Source organism: Sylvia atricapilla, chromosome 2 (assembly GCF_009819655.1).
Source record: "Sylvia atricapilla isolate bSylAtr1 chromosome 2, bSylAtr1.pri, whole genome shotgun sequence".
Lineage (NCBI taxonomy): Eukaryota > Metazoa > Chordata > Aves > Passeriformes > Sylviidae > Sylvia > Sylvia atricapilla.
In genome coordinates, this window is record NC_089141.1 from 1600450 (window position 1) to 1626203 (window position 25754).

Genomic DNA, 25754 nt, shown 5'->3' on the forward strand with positions numbered 1-25754 from the left:
TATCTTCCAGGACATCCTGACATGGGAACACTTGTTGAGGAAAACTTTATAACCTGGTAAATTGGCACTGAACTTGGAATCTTTACACAGCCCTCCCCTATTTGTTCCCTATTTCATTCTGACTTCCTGAGTTAAAAGCTCTTTAGGTAAATATCAGATTTTTTATAAACACTCAAGTTCAATTGCAGATGATGGTTTGGGTAACATCATCAAATAAAACACAGTATAAATAATGCCAAAAACCATAGTGCAAATAGGTAAACAAACTATATGGTCTTGTAAAATGACTTGTTTTTGATTAAAACCAAGAATAAAAAGGCAGACTAGAGTTTAGTCTTCAAATGGCCGAGGTCAGTTTGGATTAGCTGAAGACCTCTCAACCAAAGTGTTAACATGCTTCATTTAATTTACTTTCTAGACCGTAAATCAAACTGAAATTAATCACCACCACCCCAAGCAAGCAATCTCCTCTAATTACCTTGTAATGACAATACATCTTTGTAATATTGCATATGCTCAGGGTTATCTTATAAACAGGATGTAAGTGAACGTCTATTAAAAGAATTAACTGGATTACTGCAGTTGCCAAATATTATTACAAGTTTCATCATACTATGTGCTTTAAGGCCAACATATAAAACACCAGCTGCTGTTAGAGGAGTTTGTTTTTCTACTAATAATCAAATTTTGGCTTGTGAAAGGCTTTTGTTTTTCTACTTTTTTTTTTTTTTTTTTTTTTTTGCCTGGGAATTGTTGTACCAAGGCTCTAGAATTAATGAGCAATTAATCACAGGTACTGACTTTCCTGTTTTAACACTTCAGCAACTTTTCACCAAAGCACAGTGACAACACACACCCCTCCTCCAACCCCATCCAAGATGACTAACCATCTCTGCATGCCACTCATAGCTTTTAATGTCTCAAGGTACCACCAAGTTTTCCTCATTTTTCTTTTTTTTTTCTTTCCCCACAGTTTAAATGCTTAACATTCCAATGCAATCCTCAATTCATTGCCAGTATCAGATACAAGGCCACTAGACTTCAACCTGCAGCATCTGTGGTGATTGGAGAGAAAAGACTGCAAATTTTAAAAGTACCATACCCCTTGTAAATCCCAGTTAATCATCCTTAATCTTACCATTGATTTTTTTCTTTCTTTTTCTTTTTTCTTCTGTCAGAGTATCAAGGTCCTGGCACAGGTTGCTCAGAGAAGCTGTGGTTGCCTCACCTGTGGAAGTGTTCCAGGCCAAGTTGGACAGGACTTGGGGCAACCTGATCTAGTGGAAGGTGTCCATGCTCATGGCTGGAGGGTGGAACTAGATGAGTTTTAAGGTCCATTCCAACACAAATCATTTGAGGATGATACTCTGCCTCTATACCAGACTGAAACATCCCAACAACGAGTTCTTCTTGCAAAGGAACCCATAAATACACCTAAAGGTACTTCTTCCCTAACTTTCCCTTTGATAAGCTATGTTAAGCTCTAAATTTATCATAAGGTTAAGTGTTTCTTTTCTACTGGAAGAAAACAGATTCAAAGATTCTCAGGACACTTTGAGTAGGGGAAAAACCCAGTCCACAGTGTGAAAGGAAACCATGCACAGGCTGTCAGCAAACATTCTTCATGGTTTACTTCAAAACTTAGGGAAAAGGAGCTGAGCATAGACACACAGGTGCTAAACATACCTTTTCTTCCAATACAGGCAAATCCCAGAGCAGTATTTTTCTAGTTCATTGTCCTAAATTATGATCAGTCTTCTCTGGATTGAATGCTGCCAAGCTGAAATCATCTGCCTTTGTGTGCTCCTTTGGGGATGCACAACCACCTTCACCTGTGAAATCATTAGACTTCAGAACTATTTCTGCATTAGAAAGAAAAGCATATATTCTTAATTCAAGATTTTTTTAGAAGGCTTTGGATAGGTGTGGGTTGTTTGTTGGGGTTTTTTTTGTTTGTTTTGGTATTTTTTAAAATCCCATTGATTACGTCATGTGTTCTGTTCAAAGGGCCCTTTTTCTCTTTTGCCCTGAAATTTCAAGAGCTTGTTTTGTCATTGGGAGAAATACTGAGACTGAAAACACAGTCACTGCAATGCTTTCATCTTTCCAGAAAACATGCAGTCTTCTGTGATTCCCTGCATCTTTAAAGCACACATTAATTCCCCCTAGTTTCAGTACTTCCTCTAACTTCAGTTCACTTTCTTAGCATCCTTTTTTGAAAATTCCTGTGTTACTGCAGGACCAGAGAACGTTCATTAAACTGCTGAATTCAAAGTGACTCAATAATGGCATTTCACTTGCTCTACAATTTATCCACAGCTTTCTGTTAAGATACAATCCTATTGCCTGTGAATCCCCAGTACCAAAAATTATCACCACCCTGCCTACTCTTTCTTCTATTCCAAGAAGGGAAAATCAAATTAATTTCAGGAATGAAGATGCAGCTTATGAGGGACATGGGATATGCAAATACTATTTTACATACTGATGTTTTATTTTCAGCAGCTTAGCTGATATTTATAGGGCTGTGAGAAGTGGATACATGGCTGCAGGGGGATGAAGTATCCCTAGAGCTGGTAGGAAAAAGCTGCACATCTGCCATGGGGGACAAAAGAACAGGCAGTGACGCCTGGAGTTCATGCAGAGGGAAGAGGGTCAAATGCTCCAAGCACCTTGTCTTACTGCCATTATCAAAAATCAAGTAAAAAACCCCCACATTATAGCTTATCTTATCTATTTCTTATTTGTAAAGGTATTAACTGGCTGAAGTGCTGAAACAGACAAATTCAATGAAAGAATCTGAAGAAAAACAAGTTGAAATTTGGGAAAGCAGCAAGAGAATAACGTCAATAATGAAGGCACTGATTACCAAAGTTCCTTCTAAATTTCTTACATTACCCCTAGACATCCCCACCAAGTGCTTCAACTTGCCTACCTTCATTCAATCACTCCTCATAGCAACATGAAAAGCTTTGAGGTGTTAAAAAAATCTCCTGTCTTCAAAGAACTGTCAAATAGTCCACTGCAGTTGTCTTTGCTCCAGTCACCACTGAAGAGGCAAATAAAGTCTTACATAAAACATCAGAATAAATTGGACCAGAAGTCAACAATATAGTGAATGCATTAGGTGTTGAATTCACCTTAGGCCATATCTTGGTATCTATTTTTAGATAGATATACCAAAAAGAGTATATACCTTCACCTAAAAGTGAAACTATAACTTAGGGCAATGTTGTCAGTCATAAGCACTAAAGAAAAATCTTGCTCTCTCTTATATTTTCATAGCCTTCCAGTCCCAGATATGCCAGGGACACTCAAAGCACTGTGAGAGCCCAGGGGACAAAGAAAACCTGATACAAGCCAGAAGAACTCTGTGTGATACCTGCTTTGGCCCTTCAAAACTGGGTATGGAAATCCTGACCATTCCTCATGCTGACTTTGTAAAGCACAACAGACTGTCCACTGCTGATAACATCAGTGTTAAGCCACTTTTTGTCATTCAGTAGCAATGTGGAACTTTCACAACTTAAGAGCATAACTTCTTCACTTTTGCTGACTGCTGTGATTTCAGTAAAACAAGAGTCAAATCTCCTGATCAAAACTTACCTACAGTGACATACTGGCAGGGTTATTATTTAACTGAAGAAAGAAATGTGGAATGCTTCATTTATAACATATTATTCTCTTCAATCCTGAGCACTATGGACAGCAGAACTTATTCCAATACAACACAAAAATAATTTGTTTCATAACCCACTATTCCACTATTTGCATGTCAAATAAAATCTGGACATTTCTCCACAATTATAAACGACATTATTTTGGAAATAATGTTGATGGAAAAAGAAAACAGAAGGAAAAAAGAAGTATAGAAGGTCCTAGTGACTTAGTTTATGGGATAACTAAATCAGAGAAAACCAAGAGCCCCCTCTAGGGGTTACTCTAAGTCCTAACATAGGTGGATACTCAGGACAGGGAAGATAAATGGTTTTTAGGGTTTGTATTTTTCAGTGTGAATTACTCCAATTGGAATTTAACCTTAACTACAATATCAACAGTAAAATGACAGCATAAGAAAAAGACTGACACAAAAAGCTGTATTAGACTTTGGATGAAATCTACTTACAGTACTTCAGCACCAAAACGTGGGCAGTTAGGCTTATACATGTATATACAATTAAATGATATGTCAAAGTCATAAAATGCTTAGTTATTTATAATGAAATCTATACAAAATAGTTAAAAACATGGTTTTATATACATTTTGGAAAAAAAAATTGTATTGTCTTGGTTACCAGAATGTATTAAAACTGGTTTTCTTGTCCCATCTGAACCCAAACTGCTCTCTGTGACCTATAACTATCACAAAACCCCAATGTATTGCTTCAACAAGCCAAGGCATAAGGCTAATTTTGGAAACATACCACTGTGTACCCATTTAAGCTTTTAAACTCCCCAAATGGTCAACTTGAAAAACAGCATGTAAGAGTAAAATACAGGTTTTTAAAAGTCTTAGCTCACTTCTAAATTCTCAAGTTCAACTTGGAAAGATGTTGAACTGTTTATCCCCAATTTTGAAAAACTGATTAATAGCAAAATAGACCTCCTTCTCCCTGTTTTTTTCTAGAATTAATACAACTGCCTGTTTCACAGGAAGTTTCTCAACAACTTTTCTCACTCTAAATTTTATATTTAAATAAATAAGCAAAGGTTAACTAGAGTAGATGAGCATTTTGCATGCTTATGGCACAAAGAAATGCCTCATCTACCATTACCCTACTTCTTGTAAAGCATGGAAACAAAACTTCACTAGCAAATCCACTCTGCTACCAGTTAGTGGTTTTGTTTATTTCCAAACATTCACCAGCAAGAATTTTTTAAAAAAATATTTTAAGCTTCTGAAAAAAATCTAAGTGAGCATGAGTGCAAGAAAGCTAACCAATTCCAAAATTCCTGGGGCTTTTCCAGCACTGTCTGGGATATTTTTTCTCTCACATGCTATTTGAAAATAAAAATACTTATTGAATTTTTTAATGGTGTTTTGCTCAACAGCTAAAAAGATACAGCAAAAGAATGATCCCTTTTGACTTTAAGCTGTTTCAGTATCTGGGCAAGGGCTCCAGTAGCACAAGCTGTAGAATTCATTGCAGATTTGTTTTTGAACAGGAGTACATTCCACTGTCACACCTTTACTAAATCTTGGTACCTACATCTTCTCTCCTTTTTTTTTTTTTTTTCCCCAAAACAATTTGTAAGATGCAGCTTTTGCAATGCTGTCTTGTTAAAACATACTGATGCTTCAAGAGTCTAATGAACAATTCTAACAGGCAAAGTGCTCTAAGACATCACAACAGAAGGGCATCTCGGATGCTCAAAATCCCAAGACATTTTAAAGTGCACTCCAGTGTCCCTATTCCTTAGGATTGTTCAGCAGAACTTTGAGAGGGGCTGGGCTCAGTGCCATCCTCAGTGCTACTGTCCACATCTTGCTCCATTGCTGTCTCCTCATCATCGAGGCGTTGACTGGTGAAGTTGTTGAGCTCCAGCAGCCCGCTGGGTTCCACCACCACATTGGAGCTGGAGTGACATGAAGGGATGGAATAGTGAGGGAGAGTCTGAAAGAAAATATTTTAAGTTTAATGAACAATTTTGAAGGTCAAGGCAGCTGTGCAAGCACAGAGATTTGTGGAAAAGGGATGACTTGGTTTCCAAGGGCAATTTCCCCTAACTAAGGCTTCAAAGCTCCCTTTCACTGGATTGGGTTGTGAAAGGTAAAATTTGAATGATCTTGCTCCCCAGGCAGCGATCTTGGCCTTGGATCTTCCCTAAAGGTCTGTGACAGCATAACCAATGCCCATCATCCACCATTCTGCAAACCCAAAGCAGAGGTAATATTTTCTTCAGCCTGATCTTTTTCACACCAGACGTGCTGCTCAAAGAATAACCTGAGTTAAAATGACTCACAAGGAGCATGGAGTCCAGGAGCACACCAAGAATCCCACCAGGCAGTGCATTGTCCAAGCACTCCAGGAGGACTATGTTTTTTGTATACAACAGAGTTCAAGCCCTGGCCCTGCTTAGAGCTGCAGCTCAGAGGCTGAGGAAACACAGTAACTATTTATTTCCAAAATTATTATTATGGTTATTGTATTATTTATTTTTTGCTTACACTTCTATAGGTTAGAAGCTAAATCTGACTTTATACGAAATTCTGGCACATTATTTGATTTTTGAAACAGCTTGTAGCATGCCACAGTGATAAATGGCACCAATTCTCAAGAGATACAGGTTTGAAGTAAAACAGAAATCTGTTCTTGTCTATTCAGGGAGGACTAAAAATGAATACAGAGCTGGTAATTTCTACAGAAGAGAAATTAGCCCCAGTAAAGACTTCACAAAATAGCATGAAAAATTTGAACCCTCTGTCCACAAATAGCTTCCCACATCAGAAGTACTTTCACTCTAACACAAGTATGATACATATTAGAACAATTTCAATCCACATTACCATTTGTGTGAACATATGCCATGCCAACTTGTCTACAAAGATTCACATTAGACCACTTGGAAGACTTAAATATCTCCTTAGTTGACATTCTGACAACTTATTGCAACACAAACCATCATGTTTCAGGCAGCAGAATCAATGAAAATATCAAGCAGAGCAGTTAAATAATGTTCAAAACATTTAGACTAACTTAGAAGTGGTCTTATCCTAACTGAAGTTAAAAAGCTTTCTTCTGATTTCAGACCTTATTAGCTGAACTTTCCTAGTAAGCACAACCCTACTACATCATTAATTTTATATTCAGAAGCAACATTAATAAGAGATAATAAAAAAAGATTCTAGAACATAACTCCATACTAAGTGTTGAAGCAGTTTTAGGCATCGCAAATGAAAGTACTTTGCAAAAAGAGAAGAGTTTGGTTGTTTTCTTAACAGAAGAAGAAGGCACTGAGGACACAGTGAATGATACAGTACTAGAGAAACCTGAGCCCTATTAAGAATTACACTTCAACGTAGCAATTAATTACCATCTAAGAGCAGAAAACCTGGGGAATCAACCTGCAAGTACTCCAACACCATTCAGTGACTATCACTGCATCAGACACTATCAGTGTCTGGTTTGCTCAATCTTTGCCTCATTTCCTCAGCCTCCTCTTACCTGGACAACGATTTCTGACGAGCTCTCTTCGGCTTTCTTTTGCGCTATATTCTGAACGTGTACCAACTGGTTGGTTGTGGGTACTCCTCGTGCATCACCTTTCCTCTCTGGCAAAGCAGGCCCAAGGGCAGGAGGACTGGAGCTGGATTCTGTATGTGTCTGTTGCCGGGGGATGGAAGGTGCCATCACTCCTACTGCAGCCACCCTCGGGCCCTGGGTACAAGGTGACGACTCTGCTTCATTAGCAGGTTTATTAGTGGACGTGGCCTTGTTTGGGGGATCCACTATGGGATGTTCTATGTTTGCATCAATCTGAGCTTCCACCACAGACACTCTCAATATATCTGCTACTGATGTCTCCGTGGATGCCTGCATGGGAAATAGGCTGGTAACCAGCAATGCCAGTTTGGGCACAGAGCTGCCACCTGCTACCTTTGAAACAAAAGGAGCCTCGTGCCCCCCTCAAAAAGTTAGCTCTCTAACAGTGGATCCTTGCATTACAGTTAGATGTTGCACCTGAAAATCAAATTTTTTGTTGTGCATATTACAGTTAATTTTTTTTTTTTTGTTGAAATCCTCATCAATATTTCCAAGGACAGAATGGCACAAACAACATACTTGCTACTAAGGAAGACAATTGAAACTCAGTGTTTTAACAAAGGAGTTAGCAATGAGAAGGCAACAGTTAATTGAAGCCTGGGGAAAAGCAGCTTTTTAGGCTGCTAGATAAGGATTGTAGCAGTAGCCTAATTTTCCTTTGGGATTTACAGCCCTCTGGTGTGTTTGCTAGTTTTAACATCTATTCTTGAAAAGGCCAAAAAGTTTTGTACTTTTCTGGAGCTAGTTAAAAATACATTTTTTCCCATCTTCCTCAGTCTCTGCCTTTTTCCCTCCCAAGGAAAATCAAATTACTCCTGTACATGAAAGCCATATAACTTCAGGAAGATGTAAAGGAAGAGGAACAATGGAGAGCGTTAGGAGACTGCACTGTATTCATCTTTATTTCTACAGAAATAAAAAGTGCTACGGGAATGGAAATCACTAACGTGTCATCATCTATAAAAATTAAAAGAAAATAACTAGGGACAAATCCCACGCACCAGCGGTGGCTGAAATCATTAAAAAACTGTCCAACAAAACACATTTGCGAGCTCTACGGCTTTTTCCTCTAGAACATGTGCTTCTCTCTCTCCTAGTGTCAACCTTCTGCTGGGGGAATTACTACCAGCAGAACGAGGGGATTCTCTCTTTGCCAGGACAAAACACTGCTACAGCGATAGGGTCGGTGTTTTATTTTATATTTTTTTGCCTTGAACAGCGACGTGTATTTTGCATGCTATCAATATTCCGTTACCTGGCTTGCTGGCTGTTTCTCTGAAGAGGCAGGTAGCTGCATTTGACTCTGGGGGGGCTGGGGTTGCACGTAGATTTTTTGTGCCGTTGGTGCCTGTTGCAGTTTGGGCAGCTGCTGCGTGGTTTTTACTGCAAGCACCTGTACTACAGTTTGCTGTGGCTGTGCCACTAAGGTAGGGAGTTGCCTTTCTTTGGCCACCATATGGTGTGGGGGGTGCTGTGCATCTGGTTTGGTCTGTGCTTGCTCTTGCTGCAGGGGGGTTAGCTTTTGATGCCTTATGGAAAGTTGGGGCATTTGTGGGAGTTTGTGCTGGATTTGATCAGCCTGCAGGTGGATTGTCTGCTTTTGCTTAGTCTGGAAACACTGTAGAGTTTTTACTTGCAGTTGAGTCTGTTCCAGCTGCGGCTGACTCAGTTTTTGCTGCTTTTGTGCCTGTGATTGTGTCAGGGCAGATCTGTAAAACAGGCCCGTCTGAGGATCTAAGGTGTCCATCTCCTCCACTTCTCCTTCCTCAGTTCCCAGTTGTTCACTGTGTTTGGTAAATGCAGTGTGACTGCTTAAGGCCTTAAGAAGAAGAATTTAGAGCAAGTTAGTAAAGAGAAGTATAACAATACACAACCTAGAAATAATTTTTAATGTTTCAAATGTACTATAACTTTTTTTATCATTACAGATTCCCAATTAATGTATAAAAAGATACTCTTACGTGGGTATTTCACAATACATAAGCAATCAAGATCTATTATTATCATGTTAAACTGTGGTACATCTCTATGTGAGAACATGAGCTTCACAACTAACCCTCAGTGGAATTACATACATCTTGCTTGTGTCAGACTGAGACTCAAAGCTCCCTAAGGTTGCCTGGCAGTTGGATATGAAGCAGCAGGGAGAAGCAGGTGGCTGAGCCAGTAGCTCCTCATTCAAGCCAGAGTCTCTTCTGCATAATAAATTTTTATTCTGCCTCTTGAAAGCCTAATCATATTCTCTAGGGTTTCTTCAGCAGGGCCCCATGTAACTACAGGCTGTCCTATTTCAGCAGAGATCCTCTCTTCTTCCTTTCTCAAAATTGCATTGCAATTTTTCTTGGGCCTTCCACAAACATTTGACTTTTTGAGGGAATGAGCAACCTCTGCTTTGTAAGCCAAAATGTATAAATGTACTGACAAATGGTGTTAGCAAGATCAAACAGCCTAATCCAACACCTGTAAAAATATACTGCCTAACATGAGTTTATAACTTTAATGCAGTACTGTTCTGAACTGCAGCTGAAGCTCCCACTTCAAGAACTCAGATCCCAAGTGAAAGCACTGCAGAGATGAGCAGGTCCTGATCAGTCACTCAAGTGGCTCAGCAAGATTTCACCACAAGCTGTGCTGCATGTTTGAATTGTTTGGAATCCCCATAGTCCTGACCTAAGTATGATCTGAGTTTTTGATTCACAAAAGTTTCCTTATTCACAAACTAAAGGCATCAAATGGAGAAGGTAAGATACTCTGTGCTCTCTGTACTGACCAGATTCCATTTCAGCCCTCTTCCCCCTACATTACCACCAGCATAACCTAAAGTGGTCAGGCACTGCAATACAACAACCACCTTCATCATCAAAACACAATCACAGAATGGTTTGGGCTGGACAATGGTTTGGGACACCTTCTACTAGACCAGGTTGCTCCAAGTCCTGTCCAACCTGGCCCTGAACACTTCCAGGGATGCAGCAACCACAACTTCCTTAAGCAACCCATGCCAGTGCCTCCTATAGTAAAGAATTTACTCCTAATATTTATTGCTAATACTAAATCCAAACCTCCTCTCCTTTGGCTATTGAGGCAATATTTAAAAATCATTAATTTGCTGGTATGCCAGACATTTTTAGTGGCGGCACCATGAGATATATACACATTCAGAGTAAACCCTGGTGCTATGTAATTTGTAGGACCTACTGCTGTTTATAGACTGCTGGGAAAAGAAAGGGTCCAACCTGCTGCATGATGTGGGTAATGGCACCAGTGGAGGACGCAGGAATAGATTTCACCACCACCGAAGTCTGTGTTGCTGTCTGTGACTGAGCCACGTGCTGCAGCAGAGTCCTCTGGGGCTGAGATGATGACTGCTGGGGCTGGGAACGATGACTGACTGAAAGTAAAGAGGTCAGTGGCACTTCTCCAGAGCTAACTGCAGGAACTTCAAGTGTTTGCTCTGCAGTTAAGCTTCAACTGAAAGCATATATGAGTGAAAAAGATCTAAGTATGGAAAAATGTCTTTCCATACTGTGTGCTAGTGTCAACCTTAATGGATAGATCTATTCTGAGAAACCTTTTAAAGTACCAGCTCTGGGGGTTTTGCTTTTTGCCTCTGTTTACTAAGTCACCACATTTGGTTCAAACCTCCTCTGGTCACCCTTTCCCAATACACCAATTCTGCAAGCAGAGCTTATACTTGATGTTCACCTGAGTTCTTTATACAGCACTAAAATATTGCTGTAGAACACAAGTTATTCAGTGGTTTTCACACTGTTAAAAGAACCTCCACAATTGATTGCAATTAAGAACAGCAAGCCTTGCTCACCATGTTTCTACCACTGATAAAGTGCACACAAAACTCCCCAGAGCATAAATTAAATTTGAAAGATTAGCAGACAGAAAATATTTGGGCGTTATGAAAGCAAGTGAGGCTGATCAGAAATGACAGATCAAAAAATTGAGACCTTGTTATGGGTCTATGTGACTTTTGAGAACAGATCTAGCAGGAGTTACAGAGCTATAGTGACAGGCCTGTAATTAAACAGTGGATTGACAGAAAATCATGTGCTACTGAGAAAAAAACCCAAAAAAACCAGTCTATATGCCAGTCACTGATAAGATATGAATCCAAATCACTTTATGTCTGTCCATACTAACATGCAAATATTTCTGTATTCTAATTTCTTAGTTACAAAATATTTAATCACTGAAACAGAACAAGCAAAGTTTAAACTCAGTTGTAACATAACATAACATTAAAAAGTTTTTCGTGACCTTCCTGAATGCCCAAAGAAAGGTCAAATTTTGAATTAATGGGGTAATTTTACTTTCCCACTCCAAGAAAGCTGGTTTATATCAATACTGGCCTGCATGCTGTGCCAGATTTACCCTGGACGTTGCCCAACAATTCCTATACAATTGAAAACTTAATTTAAAAATAAAGTTTCTAACCTATATGGTTGTGTAGATATTCTTCCGAATGTGAACCAATACAGTGTTGTCTTCCTGAGTCTGCAGACAGACAAAAAATGGTGACACTAAGATGTGTGAATTGCTCCCTCCATCTCATGAGGAGGCACATGCTGAATCCCAGCTCCCAGATACCTAATATCCTCTGGTCTAGGCCCATGCAGGACATTTCATAACAAACTATAGATTCTTTACTATCTTACTATTGAATTTTTAGCAGAAAATATATAGCTACATGGGACACTGATAAATTCAGAGAAGCACAAATTAAACCAAAATGAAACTCAGTTATTTGCATTCCTTGGCAGTGTTCAGAGAAACTGGGGAAGGGACAAAAATCTAAGTGCAAAATAACCAGTTTAGTGCTGCAGCAGAACCTGCTGCTGCCAACCCACGGGAGTCTGCACTTCTCTGGTAGATTCCCACATTTCAAATCAATGTTCACAGAAATTCTAATATTTAAAACAGTATTTCCATATGTCCTGGAAATTTTTAGCCATTGTATTTTGTATGGCTTCTAAGCTGCAGAAAAGTACTGAAGTCTAAAAAGACACTGACTGTGATTTTTCTATCCTCCCTGCAAAAGGCCTTCTTATACATCAGCTTTCACAGCAAGACCACAAAAAAATCAGAACCTTGAAGAGAAGCTCAATGCACAACATCTGTGTCAGTGAAGATATCTGACTGCTAATTGGAAAGCACTTGAACACATTTATTATACTTTGGAGTTTGTTTTAAAGGAGCTCCAAGGCAGCATGATTCAAACATTTGAAATTGAAGCCAGATACAATAAGCACTATTTAAAAGAAAAACAGTAACATCTCCCCAGCTCCAATTTCATACAACTTAAATTCAGGCCATTCAAGGGATGGGAGCAAGGGGAGGAGGTACAGAACAAAATGAAAATATCAAATTAGGCATTTAGCACTAAAATCACTGGAGCTACAGATATGTAGTAATAGAGTTTAATACAATTAAGTTTGCATTTCTCTTTTCCAATGTAAACTTTCAGAACATTTTTGGTTTCATTTTCCAAATAACAATGTGAGTTTAAGAAATTTAAAAGGAAAACAGGTCATCTGATCCTTTCATGGATTGTATGGGAAGTGGCTCACACCTGGTGCTCTGGAGTAGTAGGGAACATCAGAGAGACAAGAGAAAGGACTTACTCAAAATGGATGTCCAAATAGGAGTCAAGAATTTAAAGAGATGAATTTGAGTAACTTACATATTTTAAAAGTTCATGTTAATTAGTTCAAAGCTTTCTAGTAAATGAAGAAACTGGAGCTACATTAGCATGCTAAATGCACATCTGGCTTTAACTTGAGACTATATGGATTTTAACAAACTCAATGTCTGACTCCTTTCAGTGTGCACAAAAACTAGGCTATGGTTCCTGCAGCTTTTCTACCTTCTCCTTACTGGACATTTTCCTTTAAGGGTGGTAGGACAGTCTCTCTTCTACATCCAGGGAACAGAAAATCTACTCAAGTGGGCTATCCTGAAGCAACCACCTTTTGTTTCAGTTAGAAACATTTTCCCTTAAGCCTCAGCAAGGCAGATGCAATCTCTGTCCACTGCACAGAGACTCAGGAGTGGAAGAAAAGACTCATTTCCTCTACAGAAAATTACAGCAAAAACACCGAAGTGAAACCTATTGTAAGAAAAAACTCCAAAATCAAATCCTCTGAGTTCAACTGCAAAGCCACCCTCACACTACCTTAGCCACTTACCAGTTGTGATATATTCTGCCACTAGTTCTGACTCTACAACTGCAATTGAAGGACTTTCTGGAGAATGCCTCTTTTCTTGAGTCATCTGGATTGGAACAGCCATTTGGCTTAAGTCAATGGTAGGCTGCCTTGGCTTTGATTCCAACTTTTCCTTCACTGCTTTAAAAGAAAAGCAAAGCATAAAATCAACCTCTAATATATAAACCTTCATAATAAAACAAACCTACAATATAAATTTACCAGTTTAACTAAATATAGTGAATACTATAAAACAGATGCAAACACACTGATACAGGATTATAAGGAAGGAATCAAGTTGATTCAAGGTAAGTGCTTTTCAATTACAGAACTTATTACAAAAGCCTACTTGAGAAAAAAAAAATAACCTCTGAAGTTATCCTAAACCATCTTGTGGATTTTCAGACCTGTTGTCTGCTGAAGTTCCAGCAAAGCTTTTATTGTGGAAGTTGCTGACTGAGATTCACTGGATATATCCTGGTAAATTATTGTAGGGTTTGTGTCCACAGCAATTTCATGCTCTGACCAATCTTGACTTCTTGAAGCAATCACATGGACTACAGGCTGAGAATCTGTTTGCAAAAATAAAACAAAGGCACATCAAAGAATCATGGAACGGTTTGGGTTGGAAGAAAGCTTAAAGCTCACCTCATTCCAACTCCCTGCCAATGGCAGGGACACCTTCCTTTAGCAGCTATCCCAGGCTGCTCCAAGCCCCATCTGACCTGGCCTTGGACACTTCCAGGGATGGGGCAGCCACAGCTTCTCTGTGCAACCTGTGTCAGTTCAAGTCATCACAGAACCATTTAGAGCTGGAGGGCTCTCATGCAACTTCTTGCTTTAAAGCAGAGTGATAGTTCAAAATTATACCAAATTACTCATTACTTATTAGCTTTGAACCGAAGGATGCATATTCTCATTCTGCAACACTTCATTTTCTATTTCAATTGATTCTTCAAGTAAAAACACTGTTGATGTTATGAACAGTTTCCAGCAAAAAACTGAAGTTCTGTATCTTAGCTTTTTGTAAAAGATTTTGTTTGGAAAATCAAAGTTTAGCAGGTTTCTTTGTATATTGAATTTGCCTTGGATTGAACTTTTTTCCCTGAAGGTTTCTGCAGTTCAGATGATCACCATGTATTCAGCACTCTGAACTAACAGCATCTAAATTTTGGTAAAGTGGCTGAATCTTCAGAACTTTTTAAAAACTTACTTAAACGGCCATATAGACCAACAGTTACAAAATTACATACAAAGGTTTCACTGAGACACTTGCTTTTACTTGCTGTAGTGCTATATCATGGTCACTCCTGAGCAGGTTGCATTTTGTTTATGCCCTATTCCTTATGCTCCTTTTACACACAAAGAGCTGCAGCTGTATCATGGCTTGAAGCCAGGGCAGAATTCCCATCAGGATTGCATGTCTGAGGTATGTCCTGATGCACATGCACATCCATAGAAGGACTGAGATTTGTGCTGGTCCCATGGCAGCTTTCAGACATGCAGCAGAGAGATGCTTTGATACACTCTGGAAAGACAGTGGCAGAGCATGGACTGCCAAAATAACCTCCAAAACTTGCCACCCTGCCTACCTCTGGCAGACTCCCCAGGAAGAGGGAATAGGTTGCATTGTAACAGCAAGTTGGAGCTCAGTAAGACACCTTTATCACTGCTTTTCATGATTAATGAAAGTAAGTAAGAATGAATGAAAGAAATTTAAAATATTAAAGAATTAATGAAACAAAGTAAGTAGCTCAAAAGAAAGAAAAATATAAAAGTAAGGGAACAATGGTGCTTCACTGTGAACAAATGGGGTGAAACCTGTGCTAAAAGGAGACACACAGAGCTCCCTGGGGCAAGCTGGCATGCTTGGAAGACAGTCCACTCATACATGATGTGACACCAACACAGACCTTGAGAGCTCTGGGAAGACTCTGTAGAAGAAGAGCTACTGTCAGTGTAGGTTTGTGGTTCTTCTTTCACTTCTGGGAGAGATGAGTTTCCTGTCTCTGCTACCCTTGAAGCCTGCTGTAAGGTTTCAGTCACCAGCTGTCTGGTTTGTTCACTCACAACTGTTGCTTGAAATGTCACTGGCTTTGGTTTTATGAGGACCTAATCAGAAAGGTAAATTTTGTTTATAGTAAAAGCACTCAAGAAACAAATCTGAGCAGAGTACAGGGTACCATTCAGATCTATGTACACCACCTACATAATAATTTACTGATAAAGTCTACCTCTAAATTCAGCGACTTTGATTATTAAACCACAAAGTCCAATAAATGGCAATGCACTTCTCACTCGGTAATTTGAAGTGTTTAACACAATAAACCACTAAACAGTTATTTTTCAGGACTAGATAAAACTAGTGTGATAAAAAGCTACACAAGTGAGCTGGAACATGCACTGCCACTGATAAGAACAAGCACTTCCACAATAATTACAGTCTTGAACAACCAAAACACACAAAAGGTTACATCTGATAAAAGTTTAGTTCTTTCAAATACTAAGTGCAGCCAGAGAAAAAGCTGAAACTGAAAGCATCCAGAAATAAGCCAGATTCTCTGTATACAGCCCCATAAACTACACAAGGTTGCAGGGACAGCCAGAACAGGTTTTAAGCAAAAAATAAACTTCAATAAAACCTCAGATTTGAAGAATGACCCCTGTTCAGACTCTGCATCTTTATTTCTAATAGTCTAAACATTAGTTGTAAACAAGTAACTGGAGCCATGGCCAGACAGTTTCAGCTACAGAAAAGACTTAAAAATCCTTTTGGCTTGCTCTAGGCCTTCAGAAAAAGCTAACAAATGCAGATATTGTGCTTGAGAAATTAGGATCAAGCCCACCTCATTACACCACTAAGTCTCATTCCCCACACATAGATATACTTAACCTGGAACAAATGAGGAAACACATTGAAAAAATTATTTACTTCCCATTAAAATTTAGGGGTACATTCCAAGACAGAAAGGGGTCCTCACTGTACCTGTGTTTTCCCTTGCTGACCATAAACAATTTTAGTTGGAATGATTTTGGTGGCTGGCTGGACCGTGGACCCTATTCCCTTTGGCTGTGTAACAATCATTTTTGTGATGGGTCTTGTGGCAGTGATGATAGCAGGTTTTGCTCCTGCTGGCACTGCCTGAATAGTTTTCTCCCCCTGCAGAGAAGTCAAAGTTTACAAGTTAACTTAATGGAATTGTTCAGTGAGACCCAATTTTCCAAAAAAAAAAATAAAAATACAGTTATATGTGAGTGTGTGTACCATGAAATAAATCTGCTGCTACAACTACATTTATTTGATACAAAATACATTAGATGACCAAGAACAAAAGAACTTTTGGTTTTGAATGGAAAAAGCTACCAAAATCCACTTTTCCATTACCTTACCTTTTGAGCAGCTCTGAAGGGGTGAATAAAAAGAAGTAATTAAAATACATGAAGTTTTTTAAATTGGAACTTTCTTCAAACCCTTCACAAATAGTTTTTTAAGACCATCAACTTCTACTAACACTAACTTTGGCAAGACATCTACAAAACTTGAACTGAAATTCTAAAAAAAATTATTTAAATATATATTTTGGCATTGTCTTTGGGACCAAGACATCCAATTATGCATGGACTTTTTTTCAACTAAAAGTTCACTTCATCAAAAAATGCAGATTCACAGTGGTTTTACAGGAATAATTTCATTATAGAATAGTGTTTACATATAACTAGACTCCTGATAGATTAAGAAGAGCAAAGACATTGAGCATGCTTTTTTTAAGCTCTGCACAGCAACAAACCAAGTGAGTAACAACATTAGTAGCCAGTTCCTACCAATATCCATGAAATAGCTGGAAATCCCCCAAACCATACTTGTTCCAAAAATACCATCTCATTTTGGTAGCTACTATTGTGTAAACATCTTCAGATTTCCACTTGTCTGCAAATACACCTTTGATTCTAAAACTAGGAAAGTTCAAAACCCTAAACAAAAATCATAAAAGATTTAAAAAATATATCAATTTTAAATAAAAAAAGATTAAAAAAAATCCCTTCAGTAGTTCTGCTACTCAAGCAACCTTTTAAATTTTACAGGACTAAGGCATTAAATCTCACAGTTCTGCCTAGGAACATTGATAATTTTTATTTACAAGTACTTACAGATAAGCTCAGTTGATGCCAGAAATTTGATTTTATTCTTAGGTATACCTCAGGTTATCAAAAAAAATAATTCACCACTATGCAATACCCAGGGCACAGGATGTCATGATGTTACACACCACATTAACTGAGAGTGGTTCCCCTACTGTGAAGACACAGTTTATTTTGACCCTTTATACCCAAAAGACAAATGGCTGGAGATGCAATTATTAACACAGGACCCCAGTTCTCACTGGAGTAAACAGGGTAAGATTCTAGTAATTTTAATCTATTTAATTCAGGAATACAAAATGATTATCCATGGAAAAAAACCCCAAAGTTCTAAAGTTTATGTTGTCCTTTACCTCTGAAAACATCCCTGGTTTGCTTTAATCATATTCTGCAAACCACAGTCAGTTTTCAAACATCCCTGACATCAAGGCAGGATGGATCTGTTAAAGAGCTCATGCACAGTTTGCTTTTAATTGAGCCTTTAGCAGAATGAATGCAGCAGCCACCACACAGCTTGTCACTAGGCTCTCCATTTGAGACTTGAAACAATTACTTACCCCAGCATTCAGTAATGTTGTAACAACATTTTTGCCTGGAAGCCCTTGAATTGTAGTTCCTTTTCCAGTAGTTTTTTGCACCACAATCACATTGGGTTTTGATGTCATTGGAATTGTAGTGATTTTGGTTGTAGTCCCTAAATTTTTGTGAGAAAAGAAATAATGTATAGTTTACAACATTTTGCGTATTTCCTTTCACCACAGAAGTTGGTAAGCTACAGAGGAATCATTATATTTAAATCTGACAGCACATCAAGAAACCAGCAGCATCTGGAATAGGAATTCATGTCACCCAACTCAACATAGAAAGATTACATGCAAACTTGACAAATCTTTCACCTACAGTAAAAAAAGGCCCAGGGGAACATAATGTATTAATATTAGGACAGGAAACTGTTTCTCACTAGTTACAGAGCAGACTAACACAGCTTCCTCAGGCAAACACGTGGAACTTTTCAAAGGCTGGAGCTAGGGTGGGATAATGACATCACTAATGCTCAACTCAAGGTCTTATTTGCACAGACAAAATACTCTTCCTACAGATGACCTCTGTAGAAGAATCTACGTACCAAGGATGCATCTCCAGTCAAGAGAAACATCAGCTCTTTCTGTTGTAATGTAAGTGATGAGTAGTGGATTGAAAGAAGGAAAAAAGAAAAACATGCTATTGTTTCACAACCAGTCCATAAAGGCTACATTTAGAAGTGTGGTGATTTTGTGCTGGGGTTCTTGGGTGATTTTTTTTGTTTGTTTTGGGGTTGTTTTCTTTTTGGTTGGTTTTGTTTTCTGGGTTTTTTGTTTGGTTCTTGTTTTAAGAGTTGTCTTGGCTATTTCTCTTCCTAGGTTAGTATTTCATTAGTTCCATTCCCTTTATCAGGTTTTTAGTTACCTACAGTGACAGGAAATTCTGCTCAGCCTTCCACAGGCTATAAAAGTACATACACTGGAATCAATCATCAGTGCTTTCAGACTGCTATTGCAGTAGCTACTCAGACATCTTTTCACCAATAATTTCTCCTTTCTATAGAGGAAAGCTGCATTCAGTCACAACAGAGCTGCAAGCCCAATGATTCCCTTTACCACCTTCTACCCATTAGTCATGCCTGTAGGGACTTCACAACCTATTTCAGATTAACAATTTTACTAATTCTGGGAAAGGGAAGAAATGCTGAAACAAGATTATGATTTATTTAATCCTACTGACTTCAGAGGCATCTAAAGACTGCTGCCTTAGCAAAAACAATTAAGCAAACAAAAGGAAAAAAGCAGGCATGATTTCCAAACTTGTGTTCTTTTTGAAGACAATCATTATTATTCTTATCAGGATCACTCACAGGTTTCCCCACATTAGCTGCTGCTCAGGAGAATACTTCCATTTGTGTATAATTCATTACAAGACCCAGAAATTGTCTTAACAATTCACCATGCCCACAACAGGTTAAAAAAAGTTACTTGCTGCCCAAGATGATGCTGTATCATCACTAAATATAATTTTGTGGAAATCAAAACGTGTAAAACTGCTCTAGGAGATTACAGCCCAACAGTGCATTTATACTGGACAGTTTGTGCAGCACTGTACAGTGACTGGAGCTGGCTGGTGTCATGTCAGGTCTTTGCTAAACAAAGTTTAAGTCCTAAACATATACTAAGAAATGTTACTAGTAGCAGTGTGCTTGATCCCAGTCCCAAAGAGCCCTTATTGTTAGAGATGATAGAACCATTGAACTTTTGGGGTTGGAAGAGACCTTGAAGCTCATCCAGTTCCACCCCTGTCAAGGGCAGTGACATCTGCTAAACCAAGTTGTTCCCAGCCCCATCCAACCTGGCCTTGAACACTTCCAGGGCTGGAAGTTGTCTCTCCCAGCTTCTCTGGGCAGCCTGTGCCAGCACATAACCAGCAGGGAGAACCAGGGCTAGGCAGCAGACTAACAAAGATAAGCAACACGTTAAAAGAAAGCTGGAAGGGAAAGCTTAAGGCTAAAGGAAAGACAGGTGATAAAATTTTTAAATAAGGTGCAGACTACATAGCTGATTTTAACTTACACAGTCCATTTTTATTCTGATTCTTTGGACGTGCAGTGGAACACAGAAGGGCAGCACTGAGATTATAAAATGTTTTAAATATGGGCCAATAGTGTTTTCTGATCTTTCTGCTCTCTGTACAATGTATTAGCCCCAATCACACATTTGTCTTTCCTCCCAGTTTTCTTTCACATTTGCTGTCTCCTTAAACACAGAAACTACCAAAATCCTTAAGGACATTTCACCTTCAAACTTCTACCTTTTACCTTCTTCTTTATGCTCAGCTATTTTCCTTCTGAATTCTTCAGTAAAGGTCCTAATAACTATTTGAGCATATAACACACAGAAAAGCCCTGAACAATCAAAGCAAGGCCGAAGTTCCTTTTGAAATAAAAGTTTTAACAGTAACAAAAGTACTCTTATGCCTACCAGAAACAATATTACTGCTGATGATCTTCCCTCCCAGAGTAGCCAGTGATTTTGGTACTACAGTAATGATGCTACCACTTGTGGTTTTCACATAAGTAGCAGCCCCAGGAGTACCAGCCATCCGAGCTCCCAGAGAGGGGCTCACTGTTGGCCTTGTGTATGTTGCTTGGGTTCCTGTTTTAAAGACACAGAAAAAAAGTTCAGTGTTACAACACAATCCTCTACTAACATGTGTGGAAAAATATGTTAGTTTAGGAAAAGTGTGTCAGATTTATTCAAAGATATCTTACCCTGCGATCTATTACCACCCTTTAAAATTCTGCTAGTAGTTTTTAAATCCACAGAGCAATATTCAATTATATACTAAGTTCAATTTTGATATACCAGTCTTCTGAGTGTTTTAACAAATGTTCCACCTCTGCCTTATTTTAATTCATGTCCTTGTGCATAAAATCATAATTTTCAATAGATGTGCAGATTCTGCCTGTAGGTTTGCCTCTTGCTCTCTTTAGATGCCCAGGACTCAGGCAGGCATCTGATGATGTGACCAGAACTCATCCCTTCCTCTCCAGAATGACACTTCTATATGACAGATTGCTTATGAAGAAAACCACCAATGACTGGTTGAAGTAACACCCTTAGAAAAAAATAAAATTTACATTTTATGGTATTTTATGGACTTAGCATACAGCAACACAGAAGAAACCTCTTAACATAATAAAAATGCTGTTATTTTAGAACCAGTCCTTTTCTGAATGGAAATTGAACTGAGTCCACAAAAGAAACTTGTTCAAAAATAGCAACAGCTAACAAACACTGAAATTCCATTCTACTTGTACTGCTGCAAGCAGTGCCCTTAATTGCTAAAGATCATGGAGCAAAGCAGTTTGTTTCATCAAGAAATGTGTGTTCACATCCAAAAGAGCACAGTACAGATTTTACCAACTAAATGAACTGCAAAACTTCTGTTTTTTTCTAATGTACTCAAAAGTGTGGAGTACTTTAAAAGTTACAAACTGAATATGAACCATTAGTTTACATTAAAGACATGAGGAAATGGCCTCAAGTTGCACCTGGGAAGGTTCAGGTAGGATATTAGGAAAAAAGTGCTCATGGGAAGGGTGGTCAGACATTGGAACAAGATGCCCAGGGAAGTGGTGGAACATCCTTGGAAGCACTGAAAAGCCCTGTGGATGTGGCACTTGGGACAAGGATTTCAGTGGTGAACACGGTGGTGCAGGATTAGAGGTCAGACTTGATGATCTTAGAGGGCTTTTTCAACCATAACAATTTCGTGGTTCTAATATTCCCAGCCCATGCTAGGAAATAAAAAAGCAAGAAATGAAGAGTTTTCTGAAAGCTGGGATAAAGTTGCCTTTCAAGTTTTCCTCATGCAAGTTTACAAGAAGAACAGTCTGCATTATTATCTATTAGAAACACAAATACAATCAGATGCCCAAAAAAAAAAAACAAACCCAAAAACCACTGGCAGCTTAAATTTCAATTTACTGGTCTTTTCATAAATTCACTGCAGGACTGTGAGCAAGTCACACGTCTTTTGAACTCCATCTATGCAAAACAGGAATGGTGCTGACCTGCCTGAGTTAAATCAGTATAAATCACAGAATATAAGGTACTACAGAAGTGCAAAGTATCTGTACAGGTTGCATGAAAACTTCCTTTAAAATTAACCCAGTGGAGAAGGAACAATGGTATTTTTGTGTACTGATTCAAACAGAGGAATAAAAGAGCACTCAGTGCAAAAATCCTGATCTAGGATAAATAACAGGATTGTGAATGTGCTGTTGTGCCCACTGTTCAGAAGAGGTAAGTGCTTTTTTTGTTAACCCTAAGAAACCACGTTTGATCACCTGCTATGGCTGGGTTTACCCTCCCTTCCCTTCTCAGAGCCATAACTTACCAGTGGGAGTAGTGACCAGTTTAGTTGTCATGATAGTCCCATTACTGCTAACCACCATAATGGGTGAATTGCTACTGCTGGGCAAGGTCGCTGTAACTGGTTTGGGAAGGATTTTACTGGGCTGCACCTGTTGAGTGATTATTTTAACACCTAGGAAAGGAGAAAGGTTACTGTTAAAATACAGGCACCATAAGTTACTTTCTGAAATGCTTTCTCAGACCAAGGCCTAGTGGGCAAGTAGCCCCACAAGGCTTCAATTCTGAGCCCATGTATTCTTGATCAAGAAAAAATTATTTAATTTTTGAGGTTTTTTTTTTGGTTGGTTTTGGGGTGATTTTTTGGTGGTGGTGGTTTTTTTGCTTAGTTTTGGTTGGGTTTTTTGCTTGTTTTGCAAATACCAAGAAAGTCATCATCTTTGCCTTTTATGTGCCTGTTTCAGTTCCTAGCTACTTCCACTGTCCATTCTATCACTGATTTCTTGACATAATTTTTGATTTTTCCTGGTCCATGATATAAAAATCCAGAACTTTCCCAGGAGCCAACAGGTCACAACCAAGACTAAATTGGTTCATATACAGTGAACCACCTAGAAGCAAAGTGGTTCCATCAATTCAGTCTGTAAATCCTAATGTGGTCATAAGCCTAGACCAACTTTAGCACCCTGAATAAATTAAAAAAACATTTTGGCACAAGGAGTATTAGTGACTGTAAGGAAGCAACTGTGACACTGGCTGGGGAAGGTTTCTGTAAGTAAAGTGCTCTTTTATCTCTTAATTTACTGGTTATCTTAAAGTCACAAAGAAATTTGGTTTAAGCTATGAGAAGAATCAGTAAGAATGAAGGATGAGGGCACTTTAGCACCTCCAGGATTCTGCTCCCTCTCTCTCCAGTTTGTGTTGGGGAATGGTACCTCTGTGAGATTCACTTCTCAGTTGCAAACCAGCAGATTCACAATATCTGTTCAAAAGTGCAACCAGGACATGTGCCCCTAATGCTCTGTTCCACAATGACATAAATGCCATGGAACACACAGGCTGGATGAATCCCATCTAGATAAAGCACTTAAGTTTGTACACAAGTATTCCTAGGTGAAAAATTCTGTCCACTTGAGATGTGGAATATCCTCCAGAGATGTTTTCTTCTCTCTACTCTGACTATAAAAAGCATTACAGAGCAAGTAAGCTCCAAACTGGAAGAGAAATTGAAGTCTCTGCATCATCCAGATGCAAAACTGGATAAAAAAGTAAAGTCTCCATGAAAACTGATTGACATCTTCCAGGAAGAGTTGGTATCAGATGGTATTTCCAAAGAAACTTTTTAACTAAAAAGCACAGTGAGCCTAAATTCATTGTAGAAAACAAGGAAATGAAGCTCCTATTGATATTGACCAGTGGCTGGAAGCCTTTTTTTAATGTCTTAATTAGTAGCTATTATTTTTCTTAAGAAATGGTCCTATAATCCAAAAGGTAGTTTTATCAAAGGACAGAAGTAGGGCTGTCTATTTTAATTCTTTGATCTAAATAGTATGATATAAAATAATGATTTTATTGACAGGATTAAAATAAAATACTGATTTTATATTAATATACATCAAAATACTTTGCACTTTTATAGCACTTATTTGAGAACCAGATAACTTTGCAAACTTTATTTCTTACTACTTCTTGCTGAGATAAAAAACTGTGTGCTACAGCAAAGAAAAGCCAAGAAATAAAGATCATATGACTTGCCCAAAGTCAGCTGAATGAATCAATGTCACAAAAAGAATCCAGTCTAACTTCCAGATCTAACAGTATTTGTTTTGACAAGTACCTCAAAAGTACATTTTGATTTCTGGACCAAAGAAAACAATTAAAACACAGAGAAACTTCTTTTCCCAGGTGATATAGTTGAACAACTCTTGGATCTTCAGAAAACTGGTGTGTTTCACGTTGCCAATCACATTACTTCAGAAGTTATTTACATACCTCTCAACCTCTAAGATAAAAACACATGTACCTAAAGCATGATCTGTAATACCTGAACCAAACCAGAAGACTGAAAGAACCAAATTATTTCATTACTGTTACTTGAAAACATTAAAACACCCTTCACTACCTACTCATATTCATGCTTAAAGCCAAACCCTGTACTTCAGGAACGAAGCCTTCACGACCACTCACTCCCCCACGCACATTTTGGCCCAGAATTCTGCCCTGCTTTCCTGAGTTGCACTCAGACCTCACCAATGTGACCCAAGATCAACTCCAACTACCTGATTCCTGTTTGATCTGAATGGTGGGCTTGATACCAGCTGGCAACTGAGATTGCTGTGGCTGCTGCTGGGCTACAGAACACGGCACCAGCTGCTGCTGCTGCGGTTGCTGCTGCTGCTGCTGCTGTTGGGCCTGTTGGACTTGGTGCAGCTGCTGTTTGGGAGATTGCTGATGCTGCTTGGGAAACTGTGCTAAGATCTGAGTTGGATTCCCAACCAAACCTTTTGGGGAAGGTAGTCTGGTAGAGGCAACTTTAACTGCTGATGTAGACACACCTGTGGAAGAGTAAAGGGTTTATGATTCAACAGCGCAACGAGAAAGAGAAATACCGCAATTTCTACAATAATCTTACATTTCAATTAGCAAATTGTCAATGGAAAAATGCATTGATATATGTGAGGAAATAAAGCTCCTATTTAGCTCCATTAGAAGATAAAGGAGCTTTATACAGATTTTCAATGTGGCAGCAGAACAGCAGCTAATGGAAAGAGCACAAACTCAGTCGACTTCTGCACCTTTTGTAATACAAATAATTCAGTAATATTTTCAAAGACTCATCTCTAACCTCCAAGACAGCAAAATACCTATAGTGAAAGTATTTTAAATATATATATATTTATATATTTATAAATATTTATAATGACCTAGTTTAGTCAAAGGTGTTCTGCCCCTAGCAGAGAGGCTGGAACTAGATCTCTAAGGTCCCTTTCAACACAAAACATTCTGTGATTCAATGATTCCAAAAATCACAGAGACAAAAAGTTAGTGATAGGACGATGTCAAATACCAAACCCATCAGTGCTGGAAGGGAAAGAGTTCTGTTAGCAAAAGAGTCAGTTAGCATTTTAAAAAAATCAAGTATGTAAGTTATAAACTGTGGGTCACCTGTTTTGTGCTGTTAGGTCAGGTGATCTTATAATTAAAAGTGATTAAAAGAAGTCTGCTGC

General features: G+C 38.6%; 1 protein-coding gene and 1 long non-coding RNA gene across 12 annotated transcripts in view; both read right to left on the minus strand.

The window, feature by feature from the left end:
• Nucleotides 1-991: 991 nt before the first annotated feature.
• LOC136375246 (uncharacterized) lies at nt 992-3709 on the minus strand. Its single transcript, XR_010746047.1, has 2 exons — nt 2936-3709; nt 992-1832 (listed from the first exon to the last, which is right to left on the minus strand). It is a non-coding gene; the product is annotated as an uncharacterized lncRNA (long non-coding RNA).
• A 276-nt stretch (nt 3710-3985) lies between these two features.
• Nucleotides 3986-25754, minus strand: part of EMSY (EMSY transcriptional repressor, BRCA2 interacting) — a 40861-nt gene continuing 19092 nt past the window's right edge. For 5 of the 11 annotated variants that reach the window (XM_066340636.1, XM_066340641.1, XM_066340635.1 and 2 more), the window contains 13 exons: nt 24807-25082; nt 22553-22702; nt 20632-20805; nt 18181-18317; nt 16470-16643; nt 15397-15595; nt 13891-14055; nt 13466-13624; nt 11715-11774; nt 10502-10656; nt 8521-9084; nt 7167-7535; nt 3986-5615 (listed from right to left, as the gene is read on the minus strand). In XM_066340636.1, coding sequence (XP_066196733.1) covers nt 5418-5615; nt 7167-7535; nt 8521-9084; nt 10502-10656; nt 11715-11774; nt 13466-13624; nt 13891-14055; nt 15397-15595; nt 16470-16643; nt 18181-18317; nt 20632-20805; nt 22553-22702; nt 24807-25082 — 2780 coding nt within the window. In that variant the 3' untranslated portion in view covers nt 3986-5417. The remainder of the gene's footprint in view (nt 5616-7166; nt 7536-8520; nt 9085-10501; nt 10657-11714; nt 11775-13465; nt 13625-13890; nt 14056-15396; nt 15596-16469; nt 16644-18180; nt 18318-20631; nt 20806-22552; nt 22703-24806; nt 25083-25754) is intronic. The other 6 variants (XM_066340640.1, XM_066340645.1, XM_066340638.1 and 3 more) reach the window with 5 other exon arrangements.